Source organism: Myxocyprinus asiaticus, chromosome 28 (genome assembly GCF_019703515.2).
Source record: "Myxocyprinus asiaticus isolate MX2 ecotype Aquarium Trade chromosome 28, UBuf_Myxa_2, whole genome shotgun sequence".
NCBI classification, from domain to species: domain Eukaryota; kingdom Metazoa; phylum Chordata; class Actinopteri; order Cypriniformes; family Catostomidae; genus Myxocyprinus; species Myxocyprinus asiaticus.
Genome location: NC_059371.1, coordinates 4,712,346 through 4,727,762, shown reverse-complemented (window position 1 = coordinate 4,727,762; position 15,417 = coordinate 4,712,346). Strand labels below are relative to the sequence as shown.

At 38.3% G+C, this 15,417-nt stretch overlaps 1 protein-coding gene across 8 annotated transcripts; it reads right to left on the bottom strand.

The window, feature by feature from the left end:
- Positions 1-397: 397 nt before the first annotated feature.
- On the bottom strand, positions 398-14,108 carry spata2 (spermatogenesis associated 2). 8 transcript variants are annotated; one of them, XM_051659821.1, is made up of 3 exons: positions 14,058-14,108; positions 7,341-8,103; positions 398-6,182 (listed from the first exon to the last, which is right to left on the bottom strand). In XM_051659821.1, the coding sequence occupies exons 2-3, from the start codon at positions 7,695-7,697 to the stop codon at positions 4,872-4,874; spliced, it is 1,668 nt and encodes a 555-aa protein (XP_051515781.1). In that variant the 5' UTR covers positions 7,698-8,103; positions 14,058-14,108; the 3' UTR covers positions 398-4,871. The 8 variants fall into 8 exon arrangements, with proteins under 8 accessions (XP_051515781.1, XP_051515778.1, XP_051515777.1 ...); XM_051659818.1 differs by having other exon boundaries at positions 7,341-8,106; positions 14,058-14,101; XM_051659817.1 differs by having other exon boundaries at positions 13,944-14,079.
- Between the last annotated feature and the right edge of the window lie 1,309 nt (positions 14,109-15,417).

The window sequence follows — 15,417 nt, the reverse complement described above, 5'->3', positions numbered from 1 at the left end:
TGTTATGAGTGCTTGTTGCGGCTGTAACCAGCAACAGAGTGATAAAAGGTACATCTTCCAAGTTAATCAGTTTTTGTTCTAAACAGCTGCAATTGTGATGAGCGACAGGACATTGTCAATGGTTTAGTTTCTTTTTCTGGGGCGTTGCACCTCATAACTGATCATTAAACATTAAATATAGTTTGACACGTTTTTATTGAAAGAGTTCAAACTAAACAGACATTTCAGCTGAACGCTCATGATGACCTATAGCAAACACAACACTCAAACACCAAGGCAGCAATTTTTTTGTAGAATTTTATTCTTGAAATTATTTTATAAAATCATCGCTTTTTATTCATTTATATAATTATAGGATTATACTTTCACTGACAAACATTTTGGCCAACTCCCCCAAACCCCCCCCCCCCATTGTGGCCTTTTCAGCTATGTGAATAATGCTTTATGGACATGGAGAATGTGAGGAGCCACGGACTGTGTGTCTATGGGGGACACGCCAGGGTCAAATCACTCATCACCAGCAGTTCATCTCCAGTGAAATCATCACACACACAGATTAAGATTAGTTAACCCCAAAAATTCTGTAATTTACTCACCTTCGAGCTATCCCAAATCCATATGACTTTCTTTATAAAGCGGAACACAAAAGGGGGATTTTGAAGAAACATCCCAGTCCCTCTGTTCAATACAAAAATCAGTGCATATTAGATGCGTTTAGTTTCCATTCACATATTTTAAAATGCTGGATGGAAAAACCAAGATGCAAATAAAGTTTTAAAAATGTGCATAATAAACTTATAGGCTTTAAGGTGGATATTTTTTTTATTTGGTCAGGAGACATGCAAACTATGATGGAAACACATTTGCCAATTATAAACCTATTGAATTTACATAGCGATTTACATGTGCATCAAAAAGTCATGTGATTTTCATTGCTATTTTCTAAGTGACTACTTTGTTCTCTAAACACATGGGATGGAAACGCTGTTTATTTGCAAATAGTTCTTGCGATATTTATATTTTTAGCATAAATTATTTCCGCAACTTGGATGGAAACATAGCTAGTGACTCTGCTTTCAAGCTTTAAAAAGGATGCAAATGTATCATCAAAGTATTTCAGTTTTTGGTCTAAACAACACAAAGTGAAAGGTTTAAGTGAACAAGCTTCTCTCATGCACTCGCATGAATACGCAATGGAAGTCAAGGTTTTCATTGAATAATTATTAAAATTTTTGGTTGCTTTTCACAAAAATCTATCTTTAGAATACTTGAAATATGGAGTACAAGTCACATGGACTACTTTTAAGCTTGAAAGCAAAGTCACTGTCTTTTAAGCCTGTCAAATGAAAATTTAATATTCATCAAATTTATAATAAAAATGCACATTCTAATGTAAAAACTGGTTTGTTGAAATTTGATGACTTGGTGGAGGTCTTTGGTCATTGCGTCTTGAAGCACAAGGGGCCGTTTACACAGAACTGTTTTTGTGTCTGTCTGTGCTCTTTTCCCGTTGTTTTTATATGTAAACAGGCGCTAGATGGACATCTTTGACTGTTGCACTGCGTCCAGCTGTTTATTCAGCGTCTCGTGCAGGAGCGCTGTGTTTTTAGATGCTGCGAAAGGTAAAAAGAACATCATGACATTCATAAAACTAATTAATTAAAAACTGTGGTACCGACGCTATTCTGAAGCATTTTGCTTTTGAGTAGTTTACAAAGAACTGTCTTTTGAAGCATTTCTTTTCATGTTTTACCTTTTTTTACTTAAGATTTGAAAATATGAACTGTCTAAAAATCCTTTGACTTTTATAATTTTATGCAATATAGTTTAGAATAGAATGCATTTTTGTTACGCATGTTCTTTGCAAATAAAACAACATAACATGGTGCTGTTTGGTTTATGTATCCATCCTCTTGTGGACTAAAAATCTAGTGATCACTGATGTGCTGTAGCTTTTCTCATAACTGAAATAATGTCACTGACATATCAAAATAATCAGAATTTTTTTCATATTTAGGACAAAAAATTTAATTTAGTTTTTCAGTCTTTTCGCCAGCTCTGATATCCACTGCCACTGTATAGAAAAGAGGGACCAGAACAGTTCTTTAAAAGTTCTCTTTTTGTGTTCGGTAGAAGAAAGTCATTAAAAAGGGTGAAAGTCAACACGAGGGTGAGTAAACGATAACAAAATTCCCATTTTTGGAGTGAACTATCCCTTTAAAAACAAGAATGATATGGGGGGTGGGGGGTGTTTTGGAAAGAGGCTTAGTCAAACATAGGTTAACTATCACTCATCAGTGTGAAATCACTTTCAAATGGCTCAGTTACTGCCTCAGTACGAAGTAGGGTATGATGCTATCTTCACAGCCTGTGGCGTTTGGCACATAGCAGTTTTGATTGGTTAATCATGCTGTCGCTTGAGTGTGAAGACCAATCAGGATATGTTTGGCTGCTCATGTAATGGAAACAAATGCACAATTAAAGGATATAGCAGAGTCTCATTCATGGAGAGATAAAGGCAATGATGGAAGGCTGACCGCATCCACTAACACTCTCGTTTCATGAACTCAAAAACACATACTGGCGTTACTTCATCACAGCACACCATCTTCATGTCTTGTGCTAGTTTCTATTTCCCTGACAGATTTTTTGGCCCCCGCTTGATGCCGCGTACAGATTATGCATTGAGTCCTGCTGAGACACCAGTGCGCCTTCAGGTTATTGGAGAGGTTACCTAAGGCAGCAGAGGGAGCAGGTTAAAAAGTCTCTGAAATTAAAGATATGTAACACAGGGGATTGCACATGAAACACTGGCTTTGTTCTGTTGGTACAGGCACAGAAAATAAAACACAACAGTGGTTAACTGCACAGAGCAAATGGAAAACCCTTGCTAAAATCAGAGTTGCATTAAGGGAAGAAGAAAAAAAAAGACTCCAATGTTGTGAAATTATACTAGTGTGATGACTAGCAGTCACTTGGTATGGTGAATCTCATAGAATCTAGGAGGGAATTTATTTTCTGAAATAGATTTGCATTCCCTCATAATTACTTTTAACTAGTAACCATAGCTGAAATATGGTATTTGTTGTAAAACCACAAAATGTACCAAGGTTTTACTACAGAAACTGTATTTTACGCATGACTGTTGTGGTAAAATCATAATAACACATGAAAACCAAAACTATGGTAATAAAAATCAAACACTCTTCCAAAAAAAAAACCCAAAACAAAACACGGTTAGTTTTACTATAGTAACACCATGGTTAATACAAAAACCATGCTTCTAACTACAAAAAATGGTTACACGGTTACTGCAGGTTTACTCTAGTGAAACCATTAATACTTTGTGGAAATGCATGTTTTTTGTTTTGTTTTTGGTGGAACCCATGGTTTTAAAAGCCATAGCCTACTTGTGCCACAAATTAACATTTTCTGTGGTTATGGTTTTACTACAAACACCATAGTTAACTATAGTTAATGCAGTAATACCATGGTAAATTTGAGTTTCTATCGTTTAACTACAAATACCATAGTTCAACTATGTTTACTGTAGTAAAACCATGGTTACATTTTCGTGATGGAAAAAATAATTGCGAGGAAACCCAAAAGTATTTCAGAAAATAAGTTCCCTCCTTGTCCTGTAAGGTGCTCTTGTATATTTTACCCCTGAAATCAAAATAAAAAAATATGTTGAATAAAGAAAATGATGCTTAAGATGAAAATAAAAAAATAAAAAAATCATTATCATTACTGTAATGTGAAAAGTATTAAATGGTAAATTACATTTGTAAAACCCAGTTAAAAGTATCATTGTAGAGTTTGTTTTACTGAATTGAATATGCTGATTTCATTTAAAACAAACAAAACAGAATTAATGGTCCTGAAAATAGGTTTCATTTTCTTCATGCAAAACATAATTTCGGACTTTTATTTATTTATTTTGGGGTGAAACATAACTCGGACATTTCTCTGTACGATTAGCCTAGTAGTAGTACTTTTATTAACGATTGTTCCATGTACAAACAATCATAAATTTACTGTATAATTAATTAATTACAAAATTAACACATAAATTCTGAAAGCGTATCTAATGATAGCCAGTGTAGTAGCGTATTAAATTATTCTCAAATGCAATAAATTACACCCTTAACTAGACAGATTATGTAAAGGAAAATCAGACTGACAACAAAAAACATCTAATTTGATATACTCATACATGCATAAACTTTGCAAATATGAGCATAGGCAGAGTTTCATGGCGCTTGCAAAATATGTTTGTGTCCAGGAGTGCCCCCTCCTGGTTTTACTTTCAACAGCAGCATTTTGAACAGCGTAGGCTGACTTCATAGGGGTAAACCCACAAGGCATTTCCTGTCAAAGGACTCAATATAGTGACTTAACAGAAAGTACAGATTCACAACTGAAACCCCATTCACCAAGGAAAACCACCCACCATTAAACCAATAGTCTTAGATATATAGTCACAATTCAAAATATATACTATTTACTTCCAGTGTAATGTTATTTTTTTTCTGTTGTTCAAGTTTGAAAAGTTCTTCGATTTAATTCCAGGGAGAAGAATGCTAAACATTTACAGTTCTTATGCACTGCATGTTTTTAAGCTAACAAACATTGATACTGGAAGGATTTCTCTGGTCAAAGAGCTTTTTTTTTTTCTTTGTTCTGCTTGCTTCTTGATAAAGCTACCGAGGGACAGGAAATGCACTGCAAGATCACATGACCAAAACCAAACAATTGCCAACTGAGAAAGGAAGCAGAAAAGGTAAATAAATAAAAAAAAATTAAAAAAAACAGAGGGTGGAAAACAAGAGATAGAAGGTGTAGTGCACAACTGTAGCTTTGTTCCTGGTCTATCGATATACGAGGTGAGATATGGAGCTGGATTTGAAATTGAGTTGGTGATTGGGCACAAAGTTATGGTGAGGGGTTTTGCGGGTGCACCCATCACTGGCGTAAAGGCTCATGCATGTGTCGCATGACACCTTGGAGCAGTTCACGCAAGTGTGAGAGGCTCCTGGCTTGTTGCAAAAGCCGCAGCGGGAGCCGCCTACACCCAGCCGCTCACCTATGATGCTGCTGCCGGAGCTGACCACCGGGCTGGCACTGGGACCCACAGATTTACTGGGAAACAGCTTGGTGCTCATCACAGCTTTGTCCAGCAACAGCGAGTGTGAATGGGCATGGGGAAGTGGGTGGGGATGAGGGTGAGTGTGGGCGTTGGAGTAGACCGACAGCTTCTCCTTCATGGGCATGTAGCCATCCAGAGGGCGGGCAGTTTTCGAGTAATCCTGGAAGCCGCAACAGGGCGCCGGTTCTAGCGCGTGGCAGGACGGACACAGGATCATGTCGCACGTCTGGCAAGACGACAGCGAAGGGCAGCCCATGCCACAGCCTTGGCACTTCATCACATGCCCCTTCAGAACCCAACCATCCCGGGCTTCTTGCGGCTCCCGGCTAGGAGGCCTAGAGGGCATCTGATGCCCACCCAAGCCCCGCTCAGTGTACAAATCCACCTCATCCAGGGAGGACAAGTGGTATGAGTATGGCTCAGACGGGGGTGACTGAATAGGGAAGAAGTCAGCGACGGGGCTGTAAGAGGGTGGAGCCACCACGGGGTAAAGCGAGAGGTTAGGTCGGATGATTTCATCTTTCATCTCCTCTTCTGTGTCGACAAACAATGGCTCCTTGCGCAGGCTGAGCGAGGCCTTCAGCACTGGCTTGCTGGCTTGGTGCCAGTGTCCAGCACTGTCGGTTACATCCACCGACTTGGACGGCCGGCCGCTTCGCCTGAGGTGGGCACGTTCGATATCTACCGGCCGCACAGACAGGCGGGACAAATCTCCTGTAAGGCTGTCCCGTCGGCGGAGGGCGTCCGCACACCCGGCAGCATCTTCCCTGGTGCTCCTCCTCACTTCCACAGCCTCCAGCTCTGAGGCTGAACCCCGAGACATAGATACCACCTCAGCAAGTAAACGGCATTCAGCCTGGGCGAGGAGCAATTCAAAGGCCAGCTGTCGGAGGTGGGTAAATCCGCCTGGATGGTCCCTAACGTTGTACTGCAGTTCCTGGTCTCTTGAATAGCCCATGGAACGCAGCAGTGAACGTAGCTCTGCGTCACATATCACCGACTGCAACTGGTACACATACGGCCCTGTGAAGGTCTGTAAAAGCCAAAGAAAAGTTGTTACACTCTCAAAGCAAAATAATTATGACATATTTCAGTCACACTGCCCCATTTCATATCACAGAAGAAACCAAGAAAATTCATGATAGAAGATATATTAGCAAGCCCCAGAGGCAAGGCAATATAAATGTATATGATGTCAGACTTATCATTCATGGTTATTTACTAAACAATTTTTTTTCATTTCAAATAAAAATAACTATATTATGATATATATTGTTACTATAATATAAAATGACTATATAAAGAGACCAAGGCTAGTTGTCACAAGGGGTATATCTCAGTAACAATGAGATTTGGAGTCAAAAGTCCAAATGCAAAAATGTGCGATTTCTCTTGCAGTGGTTTTGTATGTTGGTTTCAAATGCCTGGCTCAAAACCCTCTTAAATAATAATTATTTTGTTCATTTTCCCCACCAATAGTGATGTCAAAAGTACAGGTACTTCGCTACCAAGTCGGTAATAAAATAAAAAAAGATATCACGTTACCAGTGTTTCTGCAGTATCCGTAGTTCCGAGCACCGACTCAATTCAATACCTGTGCGCTGTCTCACTGACACACAACTGCTTACAAATGTTCACACACGAATTTGACATATTTTGCGGGAAATAAAATCGTGACATGACCTAGTGTGTTTATTAAACTGTGAAAGACTGCAATCTTAGTCTGCATGAGCTGTGTGCTTTAAAATGAATGTGTGAAGCAGACTGCTCATAACTCTAAACTCCACAGAATCACAAGCACTGTGTGTTATCTGAGATTACAGAGCAGAGCACTCATGCACTGTGAAGCACACAGCACTTCCTTAACGACCACACTGGGACATGTATCCTGCATCCCAATCCGGAACCTATTGGTGTCCCAAATCATAGTATGTGGAAGTAAGTGTCCCAAAGTTGCCCAAATTAATATTTTATGTCCATGTATTTATTTAATTGGTTAGTAGCCATGTAATAAGTGGGATAATATACAGTCAGCCGGTTGTTATTGCAAAATAGCACTGTGCGATAACAACCAGCTGACTGTACATTATCCCTTACATCTAATAAGCAATAATTTACTTTTTGTCGCATTTGCGACCATTTTAGTCACAGTCTGGAGCCCTGTTTACTGATTATTCAGATGTTCACTCACCTTTATGCAACGGAACTCTTTCTTCCATGGAAAGAGCAGCAAGTTTGTACAGATGGTTTCCAGTGTTGCAAAGGCCGTCTCCAAGGTCTGCAGGTTTGCGGCCCTTTGAGTCCGCAGCGAGTTCTCCGCAATGTCGTAGAAACGCACCATGCGAAAGCGTTGCCCTGGATCTGGCCGGTATGAGCCCAGCAGTGCAGTTGCTGTAGAAATCAGTGCCTCCTCAGTCCTAGCTCCTTGCTTGTCTCCTCCTCCATCACCAGCTCCCTCCTCGAGCCGATTCTCCAGAGATGCCACATACCTGCGAAACAGGTCTTCTCGCAGCTTGGCATCCATTGGTGGCAATGGGCTGCGTAGCATGCAACCTCTTATCTCATCCCACAATACAGCAGCTTCTTTAGACGGCAGCCCTTGCCATATCAAGAGCTTTCTCCCACTGGACACCGGAAGACCAGGGACAAGGGTGGAGTCTGGTGAGGGAAAATCAGCATGTGATCATCCTCCAAATGAGTGTGGCAGAACAGGGAGTGAATACTGAAAGTGAAGGTGTGCTTGGGTTAATTTGCGTGGATGCCTTGCCAAGGGCTCTTTCTTGAAGTAGCTGGCATCTCTGGGTGCCTCATTTGCCAAAACGCCTCAAGAGGAGCAACATGAGATGAGAGGTGGGCTGGATGGAGGAAGTGCCCTCACTGCCAGGATTTCCCACCTTGCAGTGGGATTAAGGTTATGGTTTGTGCGACAAGAACTCCATGTTCACTGCTGCCAGCTGCTGCAACAACAAAAGAACAATATATCTTTGAATAACAACAGACTGCCTCACGACACATTCAGGGTGCAGTGCAATGAGAGTGGGCTTGTCTCAGTCTCTGCATCTGTATCATCTGTGCCACCAAATACAATGTTGCACTGAACAATTAAATATTTGTGTGATATGTTTGATTATGCAAGTCCCCTATGTTAGTGGTTCTATAGTTCAACTTCTAAAAAGGGAGAAAACGCGTCACATGTATTTTGTTGTTGATGTCAAAGCTGTGGTCCATTCCAACTCAATGGTATTTTGGTACAAATTCATCAGTCACTTGGTAGAAGTTATTGGGTTAGGCTATTCCTAGGGATGTGCACAAGTAATCAACTAATTGTTCAGCACCAGCTAGTCAACTATTAAAAGCACTACTCGAATATTGCTAATGGCTTTTCCTTGCATTTGCCTTCCTTGAAAAACACAAAATTACACAGTACTTTCCCTCTGAATCTCTTACCAAATTTTGTGGTTACAATTAAATCCACTGGAGGGCACCATGTGTGTCGTCGAGGTGTTGGATGAGAGAAGCAATTTTGACAATGTCTTTGGCCAAATGTGAAGTTGAGTGTGGCAATACTTGTAATGTTTTGATTCTTATTGAATTATACTGTATTGGTATCCAGTTCTTGTTGGAGACATGCTTACCAATGGACAAGGATCTGCTTTTATGGAGCAAAGAAAATACGAAGCGGTACGAGAAACTCAGAAGCTTATAAGACCGGTATGTGTATGTGCATGATATCTCTGAACACGGGAAGAGTGTATTTTATAAAAAGCCAACTTTCAGCACGTTTTTCTGAGTAATAACGTGAAATTATAAAAATGTGATGTTCCTTTATGTAGACTCAGTGTTTATATATGTGCATAACTCTAATACCTTCAGTATTTGTACGTAAGCTTAATAAAATATACATGCATTTGTTTCCCCAAAAGAAAAGCATAGTTTGTTTAGGTTAACTTATTTTGAAACGGTTTTTGGTAAATTTTACAAACATGCCATAGGCTTCTTGTTATTTTTAAGTTACATTATAATTTACGGGTAGTTGATTACTCATTTTTCGTGGGTTAGAGTACTCAACTACAAAACTACTCGCCCATCCCTAGTTATTTCTTGTCAAATTAACCAAATTTCAGTTTGGTTTTCCAAATTTTCCCAGCTGAAATTTTTGATTATGTTAATACTTTTTCTGAAGAAAGATTAACATACTGTAAATGATGATAGAAGCCAAAATATTAAATGCCACAGATCAATATTTACAGAGTAATCCATTATTTTATAAAGTGGGTCAAAATGACAATTTTTACCTATGATTTTGGAGCTGAAGTATTATTAAATATTACGATTATTAAATAACCGTCTGTTATTTGATCTAACTGCGATTATTGGGGATTCAAATTCCAATCACATTTTAGTTCCCAAATTGTAAGCGAGTATACTGTATAAATGCCATGAACAGCATGTTTGTGTGTCATTCAGTTGAACTCAGAGTCCGAGCGTCACTGAGCCGCACCAGTGAGGTCAACCAGCTCCTGTCCTGAAGAGCGCGAGAAGCGCTCTGATGCACGCACAGTCAGCAGAGGCTCGTGCAAAACTCCCTTGAAAATATAAACGAACAAGTATAAACTGTGATATTGAACGCAAAGCGCTCCGGTTTCACTTTAAACGATCGTGTAATGGCAAATATTCGTGATTCATACACGCTGTGTTAATAACATGCAGTGGCAAAGAGGCGAAGCACGTTTACTCTATTTCTGTGGAATGATAAAATTATGAAACAAAATTTCAAAGGTTTTGCTTCATGAAAAATAAGGGCTTGTGGGTTTAATCAGAGCATTAAAATAACGTGTGAAAGTGAAGAGATTAGAACAGAAATATTTTACTACTGCATATAATATAATAAAAATAGCATATACATATTAAAATACATATAAATATTATATTTGATTTTTTATTTTAAATAAATAAATATATGTGTGTGTGTGTGTGTGTTCAAAAAACAAGTGTGAATGTAAAATTAACCAAAACTAAAGTTGACCGAAAAGAGACATATTTTAAGTATTTAGGAATATTTTGTTTTTTAAAACATTATTTTTAATGTCATACATAAGTTTTTAAAGCCTTAAAAGGAAATAATATTTTATTATTTGATTTCTATATTTCAAGTTAAATATGTAAAAATGCCTTCTTGCGGTGTATGAGGCACACATGAAAAAAATCACATCTTAAAAATATGACAATTTATATGACAATTTATCGTGAAAGCCCTAAACGAGACAATGAATCGTCACAGCCCTAAAACAGACAATTAATCGTCAGCAAAATTTCATAATCGTGACAATCCTAAGTACAGGTCAAAAAATAACCTTAGAAATGTGGCAGCATCATTATTTTATCTTTACACAGAAAGACTGAAGAATGACTCAATAGCCAAATTGGCCAGATGCAAATACGGACAGGTCGTGTGACTTCCTCATCCTTGAAAACCATGAACATAAAATCTTAAGGTTAAATAAAATATGAACCCAATTACATTAAACAGCCGTTGCAACGGGGATACACATTGTTTGTGCCAACCACAAGAGTAATGAAACCACCCATATTCAATAGTTTTTTTCGGCCGATTTATTGCCAAGGCCAATAAATAGGCTGTTATTGGGAATATTTTAATTATCGTGTCGGCCAATAATTTTTCCCGTTTGTCCGATTTGTTTTTTTAAGACCTCGAGTGTGTCAAGAATCACCTGCTTGCCCGTGAAGGAGCCGTCTGAGACATGTAAATGACCAATCATAGTTCGTTTTGTTGTTACGTGCCATCGTGTTACTACAATAATAAACCGGTGTGCAACACAGTCTCATTTAAAACGGTCCGCATATCAGAGACGCGACAGATGTGTTTGAGCTCATAATGTTAAAGTGCTCACCTGTTTCATATTCCCTCTCTCTCCTCAGCAGTTCCCTGTAACTTTTAACTGTTTTGTTTAATGACAAATGGCAAATCTCAATAAAACTTCTATTATATACCGTCTGCAAATATGCCCATATGTTGTTTAAACAAATGTAATTCACGAACCTCACAAAAATCCAGAATTTCCTTTCTGTCGAGCGCTCGTATAATATATTTCTTTGAAGCATCTGTCAGCCCGGATCAAAACTCAGTTCCTCTGATTTACAAATGTTGCATGACGATCAGACCGTGACAATCCAAGCAGGTGATCCCGGCTGTGTAAACTGTTTGCTGCTCGCTGGATCCGCATGAGCGCATGAAAGCAACTTCAGAGTAAAAGCACCTCACATGCACTTTAAGTAAATGTAATATTTACTGTGCACTATATGTACAATCGGTTTGATTCGGTCTTTTGTGATTAAATGCGATTGCTAATGTGGACATGCCATCCATGGTTGCTGGACTACTGTGTGTACTTTTGTTTCCTTTTTCCTAATATATTAACAATTTCATCAAGTGCAAATAAATTACTAAGATTGGATGACTAAACAGAAATCAGAAGAAACTTTTTTAAAGATTCTATTTTACAAAGTTAAAGTTTTGTGTGAAATTTTGAGTAAATATAGTGCTAAATAAGAGTTTATTATTATTATTTGGCAATTTCATGTAGGGATGCACTGATCCGCTCCGATACTGAAGCTTTTAGATGGATCAGGTATCGGTCTGACAAGCCCGATCCAAATCCGATACTGTGTGTTAGTCACGTTCGTTACTGTCAAGCTCCAAAAATGACATAATAGAACCATAAAAACACAATTAAAGCAGTTCATATGACTCGTGCATTTTATTCAAAGCCACTCGAAGACGTGCGATAGCTCTGTGAATCACAAAAGGCTGTGTTTAATAAGTAAATATGTATAGTATTATAGTATGCGCAGCGCCAGCGTGTTAGTGAATGGTGCTGCTCTGTTGAGACACACACACACACTCGCGGCTATTTTTAGCCTTCACAGCGGTGCGCAATATTTGAGCGCTACTCAAGAACAGCATCTCGGATGTAGATGCTCACTAGTTCGGTTCACTTATACTATGCATTTAGAACTGAACATTTTACCAGAATTTGAATAAGCAAATTAAACTACTGTGAACTTGCCTACATACCACTTCAGAATGTCAAAATAAAAGCCAGAAGGTTTTAAAGTTAGAGGTGCATGATTGAACATATTACTGTTGTATTTAAAATTCTAAAAGTCAATGATAATAATAATAATAATAATAATAATAATTTATTGTTATAATCATTATTATTTGTTTACAAATTATAAGAATATTTAAGTTGAATGGGTTCCAAAAAATAACAGTGTGAATGAAAAGTAGACTGATGTCTTACAACTAAATTGAACAAAAAAGAGATCTGAATCCTTTAAAGTCCAGATACAAGTTGAAAAATATTTGCAAAGAAAACTGGCTTCTTTTCTACTGGAATTCCTGTTAATTTTGCTGCTACATTATCCAGTATACTAGTTAACAATAAAGTTTTTTAATAGGCTGCTGCATACATTTATATTGAAATAATGTGTAGTTAGAGGTTTGTGTTTCTTTTCATATTACAGTGTACCCCCAATTAGTTCCACACAATAATGTAAAGATATTCTAAACTGATTATGCAAAAAAACAACACTGGTATCGGCTTGGGATCGGTATTGGCCGATACTGAGATTTCCGATATCGGAATCGGATCGTAAAAAGTGATATCGTTGCATCCCTAATTTTATGTATATGTTATTTACTATATTAAATTGTGTGATATATCGACCACCCTTGCTCTCTAGATGTCATCATCGGCCATTAAAAAACTAATATCGGTCGACCACTCCTCAAGAGACATTTAGATACCAACATGCAAACTATAAAAACAGCCAGTTCAGTTTTTCAGATGTTTTTCATGTCATTATTAATAAAGATGATCCTCAAATCCAAACAAATATAATATAGACACAGATAGTATAGATACACCAGTATGTGCGTTTGCACAGTTTTAGATGAACAGTTTGAGGACTACAGTGATACTGAACAGTGAAGCGCCAGTGATTTAGATTGCCCATTGAGCCCCCTCATATTTACACTGTTTTGATAGAAAGTTTGAATAGAAGTAACATTACATACAACAATCTGAAAGGGCAGTCATTTGAACATCCACACTACACACAGTACTCCCATAAACAAAAATGACAACACATCACTGTCACCTCAATCTGCTGCAAGAATAATCACAAAAGACAAGCTTTACAGCTCATATTAAGAGACATCATCAAATGCGAGCTTGACTGACATCACCACCATCGTGAAATCAACACATCCCAAACACAACACCTCACTGAACAGCGAAACTATACAGCCAAACGACAGCTACACCCATCATAGTTCATAGAGAAGATAGTGAGGCGTTAATAATTGACTGCTATGTATCTGCACTTCACTGCTACAGTGACATAAACAGTGACGTGTGTTAGCCACAGTGCTAATCTGACAGTCTGCCTGTCAATATATCGGCCAAAACACCCGTCAGTCCGATATGATCTCTTAAATAGGGTTTATTAATTGGACAGACATTATTTAAGTCGATACCTTTCTCTGAATCTTTAAATATCATGTATGACAGCCATCAGATGCAGCTAGCAAACCACTGCTAACATTAGCGCAGCTGTAGGGCCCTTTAAACCCCCCCTACACACACACACAGAGAGAGAGAGAGAGAGAGAGAGAGAGAGAGAGAGAGAGAGAGAGAGAGAGAGAGAGAGAGAGAGAGAGAGAGAGAGAGAGAGAGAGAGATTAACCATACACCCATTACTGCTCTACCTGTGTCAATAAAAATAAAACTTTCATCGAAACACGCCCGCTCAGTGTCATGTAGTGCTGGGCAGCATCATTAACGAGCCGTCCTCTTCACCAGCAGCATCCAGCGCTTCTTACCTTCATGTTCCGCTGGAAATCCCCACCGCCGCACTGCGCATGCGCCACCCGACCTTCCTTCATGCGCACTCCCGCTTGCCAGAACTGCCGTTGGGAAGTCCGATTCATTACAGAGAGTCGGCTCGGTTAAATGATTCGATTCATTAGGAGTCAACACTTAAATGTCTTCAGAATGGAACGCTAGCTTTTTTGCAGTTCACTGTATACTGCTGCATACTATTAAAACAGTAGATGAAACAGCATTACTTCATATACGGAATAGGACTATATGGAATTACTGGTGAAGAACTACACTACCCATGATCCTGAAGAGAAATGATCCACCAATCAGAGAAAGGTGGTGAACAAAGCACGCTAAAAGAGCTCTGCAGCTGTGTTAATCTCGTCAATGTAATCAATGACGAAAATGCTCGTTGACAAAGGTTTTTTTTTTATTTCGTCAACGAAGACGAGACGAAAAAGGCACATCATGATGATAATTAAACAATTTTAATAAAGCATACTGTTGATGAAAATATGACGAAATAAAAATCATATTGCAAGATATTAACAGTGCAAGATATAAACAGAAGAAGAAACATCTTCAGAATCTGTATATACAGTAGAAGAAGATATTAACATGGATTCATCTAATATATTAATCCAGTATGTTGGGGATTACTCCGCTTGAGCTGCGTGAGTTGAAAGCATTAACACTGGACAAATTAACCACTTCAAAACGGGGTAAATAAATACCTCATTCAAACTCATCCTATTTATTCATGAGTTTTATCACTATCCACAACATACTATATATGTAATATAACAACTTACATCTGCACAGTGAACAGGTGAACTTGAACTAAATGATGCGCTAGTCAGAACATGTGTAATTTGCGTTTCATAACTTGCACTGTGAATACGCTGTTTCTGTAAGAAATACGCTACACGCAATGTAATATCCTTTCACGGAAAATTAATAAGTCTCTAAAGTATGAAGAATTCAGTATACAGGCTAACTTCTAATAAGTAGCTAATACTTCATTATGCTAATACATTATTATTTCAGGAGCTCAGTAGGACAGTATGTATATTTATATGTTTGATACATATTTACATTAGAAAATGTTTGAATATTTGATTATAGTTTGGTCTGTTACAGTTTGACACACTTTATGTCCATTTTGCACATCATCATCAACTAAAACAATTTTTGTTGACTAAAACTATATATGCCATTTTCGTCAGAGTCAAGGGCGTAGATTTGGCTTGAACATTGGGGGGTTGCAGCGTGAAGCATTTACATGTTTCCATTGATCATGGTATAAATATGGGGGGGGTTCCTGGTCAGAGTGAAACGAACAAAAATTAATGAATATGA

What these genes read in the sequence shown, in the direction of transcription:
- spata2 (XM_051659821.1), bottom strand. Translation starts at nt 7,697, where the DNA reads ATGCTACGCAGCCCATTGCCACCAATGGATGCCAAGCTGCGAGAAGAC. An exon ending in AAGAGTTCCGTTGCATAAAG is followed by an intron (nt 6,183 to 7,340) that starts GTGAGTGAACAT and finishes TGGCTTTTACAG; the next exon opens with ACCTTCACAGGGCCGTATGT.